A 6,682-nucleotide genomic window follows, 5' to 3' on the forward strand; every position below is an offset into this window, starting at 1 on the left:
GTATTTTCGTTTCATCGTTTGTGATTTTTCACATAGATTTCTCGATAATAAAAATCACCAAAAAAAAAAAAAAGAAAGAATGCCAATTAGGAAGAAAAAAATCAAATCGAATTAAATCAAGTGAATTTTAGCGAATAGTTCTCTGGAAATCAGTATTTTCGTTTTATCACTTGTGATTTCTCACATAGATTCTTCGATAATAAAAATCACCAAAAAAAAAAAAGAAGAATGCCAATTAGGAAGAAAAAAATCAAATCGAATTAAATCAAGTGAATTTTAGCGAATAGTTCTCTGGAAATCAGTATTTTCGTTTCATCGTTTGCGATTTCTCACATAGATTCTTCGATAATAAAAATCACCAAAAAAAAAAAAGAAGAATGCCAATTAGGAAGAAAAAAATCAAAATCAAGGGAATTTTAGCGAATAGTTCTCTGGAAATCAGTATTTTCGTTTCATCGTTTGCGATTTCTCACATAGATTCTTCGATAATAAAAATCACCAAAAAAAAAAAAAAAGCCCATTTGGAAAAAAAAAAAAAAAAAAAAATGCCGATTAAACGCCTTCCTGTTACGATCGATCTCAAGTGCACATGGAAGAAAAAAATCAAATTGACTTGAACAATAAATTTCAGTGAACAGTTTACGTATTCACGTTTAAAAAGTTTATTTTTTCACTTATATCATTTCAACTATAGCTAGATTCTTACAGAAGATACTTTATACCTATCTCTATTTCCCTGTTAGTTTGGGTTATGGAAAATTGGAAAAACAAACGACTAGGAGATCGGAAATCGAGTCATTGGCCGGACCTCGTAATTTTAGGTAGCTCAAGGGGCTATTGGGAAGCGAGAGGACCTGTGACGAGACCACCCTGTCAGTTGGAAAATAGGGTTAGTTTCAACGAAGAGATGATCCTTTTTGCAAAAGCAAGGCGATTATCGTTCGCTTTTTGCGAATCTTTATGTTTATCTTGGAAAATAATCTCGAGTTTCTTTCTTACTTTCTTTATAGATCGAAAAATTTTTCCATGTTAATTCTTCTGTGTTGGAAAAATTGTTTTAAAAATTGAAAACTGTTGCTTCTCTTTTAGAATTTATATTCAAAGATGGAGAATATAGCTCGAATGAAAAATTTAAATAAAAAAGGCAGTTACAAGTCTTCGAGAGGTAAACAAGAGACGAAATAAAAATCGTTTTCCATCCAAGAGTGTCAAGAGGTGTATCGAATAACGAGCAGGATATTTGGCGGCCATTTTCTCCCTTGGCGGAAAATTGGTTGGATAAACATTCTAACAAGCCTCTCTCGAGACGATCCAGGTGATCGTTGTCCGGATAAACCGTCTGGGGACGGCTGCGCAAACAATTCACGTGGACTTGAAAGCAGGTCAAAATTCTGGCCAAGATTTAAGGAGGCTGCAATGGCTTGAAAATGTTAAACTCGATTGTATTAGAGATGTCCTCGAGAAGTGGACTCTATTGTTATTTGCCAACCAATAATAATGGAATAACATCGCGAAAACGATAGCCACGTGGATCAAGGAGGGAGGAGGCTTCTTGGAATCCTTTGCCGTGTTTTCTTCGTTTAAAATGTTTTTCCAAGGTGGAGGGGAAAAAAGGGAAACGTGTTGCGTTGCGAGATGATGTTTTTCTTTCGATACTTCGTATCGTAATGGAGTTCTCTCACAAGGAAATTAGTCATGGTTCCTTTTTTCCAATGGAGAAATACATATACTTTTTTCTTAAAGAAAAATTAAGAAGGAAGAATCGATCTTTCTTTTACGATACGTTGTTGGATTTTAGAATTTTAAAAAATCTTTAAAAAATCGTACAAATAAATATTCTCAAAATAAATAAATAATAATAATAATTCACACTGGAAACTCACATTGAATCCAATTAACTACTACTTGAACTCCAAAATTTTGAACATTCTTACTCTTATTGCGTTTAAAAAATGATTCCTGCAAAATTATGCGAGCCTTCATCCTTCAAACGATAACAAATCGGTTCCAGGAACGGGGATCACCTCGAGGAAAGGATACTCGTTGCCTGCGTCGAACAATGGCGCACGCCAATTAAAAGAACATTAGGCCCGTGATCCGTGAACGTTCTTCCTCGAGGAAGTCGAAAGAAAAAAAGAAAAAAAGAAATCGAAAGGAGAGGCTAAGAATCATAACCGTTCCTCCATTAAAGGGCCGACCACATGTCGTGGGAGTCTCCTCTAAACCCGTTTATACCCGCGAACCTTTGGAAAATCACCGGTGATTCGGTGTTTAGCCGTAAACAAACAAGCCGACCACGGGTTCTCGAGAAGTTGGCTAGCTGGTCGCAGATGTCGAAGGCCGCTTTCCGTATGTCGCAAGGATCAGAAATTTTCGAAACGCGTTACAAGTTGTAGGCAATTATTTCTTTTATTATTTGTTCCAAGATATATCGTTTCTTGCTACGTATATAAATAATTTGAAACGAAGTTGCAGAGTTTAGGATTAAATTTTTCTTGAAACGTTGAATTTCATTTAAACAACGATTAAAAAGAGGGGGGGAAAAATGTATTCGAAAAATGTATCGATCCTGACGTCCTATCTATAATATATATTGGGTAAAGCGAAGAAGGTATCGAGTTTTATTCGCCGTTCGAGCGTGAAAATGTTAAACGAGCCGGAGAAAACTTCTCATATAATATTCTTCTTCTCGTTGAATGTTAATAGGTTGCGCCAAATTCTTTTTTTCTTCACTCTCTCTCTCTCTCTCTCTTCTTAAATTTCCAACAACTTTCCTATACTACTTTCAGGATAAAAAAAAAAAAATTGTTTCACAGTTGGTTAAATCGATGTCTCATCGAACAAATATTAAAAAAAATGTATTATAAATATATATATATATATATTTAGATGCGTGTGAAAGATTAAAAGGAACATTTATATATTGAATAGAGGAGGAAAAAGAATCCTTGAAATTTTACTTACACGACGTCTCGTCCGTGTCTGTATTAGTGGAGCGCATCAGTGTGCATCGTATGTTAAAATCGTGTGTACGTACCTGGAACAAAAAGGAAAAATTCTGTTAGATATAATTAATTTTCTATATGTTAAGACGTATCCATCAGCAAAATTGTTAACGATGGATCGTTATTTTCTCTTTCGAAACTGGGAAATTATGTTACACTCCGATTTATTATTATAATGCGGTTTAATCTGTTATTACGATTGGCACGGTTTAACAAGTTCGAAGATGGATGAATATTTCATACAGCAAATTTGTGCCGGCCTCTGTGATTCCCGTCCATTTGTTTATAATTCGAATTGTCAAATCGTTAATATGCCCCCTCCTCCCCTTTCGATAGTGGCCGTTCAACAACTATATATATATATATATATATATATACCTGGTGCGGCATAAATTACGATATTGTTAATTTTAGTAACGCAATAACATAAAAGCTTGTACGACACGCGCAATATCATCGTATTATTAATCGCATAATTTCAAGCAATTATTAATTAAATTGTTATCGTTACCGATTACACCAGAATCTATCTTTTTTTTTTTTTTTCAAATTTGTGAAAAATTGGAGCACATATTAGTCGATCGATGAAAAGATGATTCATCCATTCAATCTTAATAATTCTTTTGCCGAGATATAAATTTAAAATCCAAAAGTTTAGCCGAAGCTTCCTCCTCTCCCCAATTTCTTCATCATCGACTCTCCACCATCTAAAAAGAAACGGTTGTTAAGCTTAAGTGTATTTAAGAGGCAATGCGTGTTCAGCGGGAGAAACTTTAAACTTCTCCCCTTCCTCCCTCTCTCTCTCTCTTGAATCGATGACTATCCCTCCGCCCTGTCACCATCAATCTTTGGGGTTGGCGAGGGTGGCACAGGTTGCCACGATCCCAACCCACTTCGACGGGGGTTCAAGGTGTCCGGTGACTCTGACTCACGTGTTCGAGTCGACTCGGATTAGAACGCAACCCTTTCGGAGACGTCGACGAAGTAAATCCAGACGAACGTTTGGAAAAAAGAGTTGTAGTTTCTTCTTCTATTTCTTCTTCTTCTTCTTCTGGAGGAATCGAAAAAGAGGTGCATTAAGGTTAAGGAAGTGTTCGAGGAAAATATGGATAAGAAGTGTTTTTGGAGATAATGAATTTTAAAGAGGCGTGTATATTTTGAGTCTTCCTCTCTTTCTGTAGAGAAACGTATTATTTTCATGCGAGTGTCTTTGAAAAGTCGACAAGTTTTGAATCGAAAGAGAAGGAATACGATTCAAAAATTTTCGATCTTTTGAAAAAGAAGTGCAAACATTAAGGAAGTGTTCGAGGAAAATATGGATAAGAAGTGTTTTAGGAGATAATTTTAAAAAAGGGTGCATATTTTGAATCTACAACCCTCTTTTTTCCTCTCTTTCTGTAGAGAAACATTATTTTCATGCGAGTGTCTTTGAAAAGTCGACAAGTTTTGAATCGAAAGAGAAGGAATATGATTCAAAAATTTTCAATCGGATATCGTTTTGAAAAAGAGGTGCAAACATTAAGGTTAAGTGTTCGAGGAAAATGCTTTCGAGGAAAATATGGATAAGAAGTATTTTATTTTAGAGACAATAAATTTTAAAGAGAGATATATATTTTAAGTCTATAATTCTCTCTCTCACTCTCTTTCTGTAGAGAAACATATTATTTTCGTACGAATGTCTTTGAAAAGCCGACAAGTTTTGAATCGAAAGAGAAGAAATACGATTCAAAAATTTTCAATCTTTTGAAAAAGAGGTGCAAACATTAAGGAAGTGTTCGAGGAAAATATGAATAAGAAGTGTTTTAGGAGATAATTTTAAAGAGGGGTGTATATTTTGAGTCTACAACCCTCTGTCTCCCTCTCTTTCTGTAAAAAAACATATTATTTTCGTACTCTGAAAAACCGACAAGTTTTGAAGTTTGGAAGGGAAGGAGTACGATTCAAAAATTTTCAATATCGGATATCTTGTCGAACATGGCGTCCGCGGTTCCTTTGTCTTTTCTCGCCGCGTCCAAAGACGATGCAGCTGCGAACGAGCTGTTGGAAGGCATCTCGAGGGCCGATGCGGCAGGTGACCACGGCCACGTACATAACTTATCCCCCTTAAAGTGGTTCCCGTTGGCAGCGTTACTCCTCCAGGATGCCTAAAGGATGCAGGCCGTGGCTACGTAAATCAAAATTACTTCCTCGGTTAATTGGCTTTCGAGGCAACCTGAGATCTTCGTTGTTGTTGTTGTTGTTGTTGTTGTTGTTGTTGTTCTCCGATACAAGGACCACAGGTTGAAAGAATGGATGGAGAAGCATGCTCCTCTCACCATCATGCACATATATATATTTATAAAAATTGATAAAATCGAGTTAGAGGAAAAGTTAGAAGAAGGAAGAACGAGATTAGACAATTATCCTATATATAATTAATTCTTATATATTATATATATTAAAGAATGGAGATAGACATTAGCCTAATCTCCTCATATATATAATATCTTTTGTTAGAATTTAAGTTTCGTTCAGAATTTTTAATATACAATAATATAATATAATAATATACATATACACAAATATGTATAAAAATTGATACAATCGAGTTAGAGGAAAAGTTAGAGCCTAGATTTATTCATACATATAATATCTTATGTTAGAATTTAAGTTTCGTTCAGAATTTTTAATATACAATAATATAATATAATAATATACACAAATATATATAAAAATTAATAAAATCGAGTTAGAGAAAAAATTAGAAGAAGGAAGAACAAGATTAGATAAGCCTGATCTCCTCATACATATAATATCTTTTGTTAGAATTTAACTTTCGTTCAGAATTTTTAATAAATACTTTAAATTTCGAAACGATTCGAAGGAAGTAACGTTGGACACTCGTTCAAAGGTGTTTCCTTTCCTCGAGCGAGTCACGATCGTATTATTCGCAGCAACAAGAACCGCGCGATTGTTCGTGGGGAGTATTTAATAAAAAGTATTATTTTCTCATGGATCGGATACGTCGAGAGGGGGATCGATCCTCCCACGAATGACTCGACCCTCGAGGCGAAGGCCATTACCAACAGGTAGAATAGACGGGTATCCCCCGACGGAATTATCATGATCGCAGCTAAGAAGCTTCGCCTCTATAACACCGTAATCTGTAAGAGTTCGCGATGACTCACGATAATTGCAGGTTGAAATTGCGTGGATAGAAGGCCGAGCATTCCGGCCAAATTGGCCGTAGGGATTACGGTTTCCCCCGATTTTTGACACTCACACTTTTTAAAGAGTGATTCACAATTATTTTGGGAATTTCAAATGTTGATGTGAAGAATGAAGATAGAATGATTTTTTTGACACTCGTATTTTTTAAAGAGTGATTCACAATTATTTTGGGAATTTCAAATGTTGATGTGAAGAATGAAAATAGAATGATTTTTTTGACACTCGTATTTTTCAAAGAGTGATTCACAATTATTTGGAGAATTTTGATGTGAAGAATGAAAATAGGATGATTTTTGACACTCATACTTTTCAAAGAATAATTCACAATTATTCTATATATAAGAATTTCAAATGTTGATGTGAAGAATGAAGATAGAATGATTTTTTTGACACTCGTATTTTTCAAAGAGTGATTCACAATTATTTTGGGAATTTCAAATGTTGATGTGAAGAATGAAAATAGAATG

At 34.9% G+C, this 6,682-nt stretch overlaps 1 protein-coding gene across 8 annotated transcripts in view; it reads right to left on the minus strand.

Moving 5' to 3' along the window:
- Window positions 1-6,682, minus strand: part of LOC102680787 (teneurin-m) — a 605,289-nt gene that overhangs the window by 84,574 nt on the left and 514,033 nt on the right. For 2 of the 8 annotated variants that reach the window (XM_031507999.1, XM_031507998.1), the window contains exon 2: window positions 2,965-3,037. The exons of the other annotated variants lie outside the window; for them this stretch is intronic. In XM_031507999.1, the coding sequence (XP_031363859.1) occupies window positions 2,965-3,001 (37 nt within the window). In that variant the 5' untranslated portion in view covers window positions 3,002-3,037. The remainder of the gene's footprint in view (window positions 1-2,964; window positions 3,038-6,682) is intronic. 8 annotated transcript variants of the gene reach the window in all.

This window comes from Apis dorsata, unplaced genomic scaffold, assembly GCF_000469605.1.
Source record: "Apis dorsata unplaced genomic scaffold, Apis dorsata 1.3 scaffold_74, whole genome shotgun sequence".
In the NCBI taxonomy this organism is placed as follows: domain Eukaryota; kingdom Metazoa; phylum Arthropoda; class Insecta; order Hymenoptera; family Apidae; genus Apis; species Apis dorsata.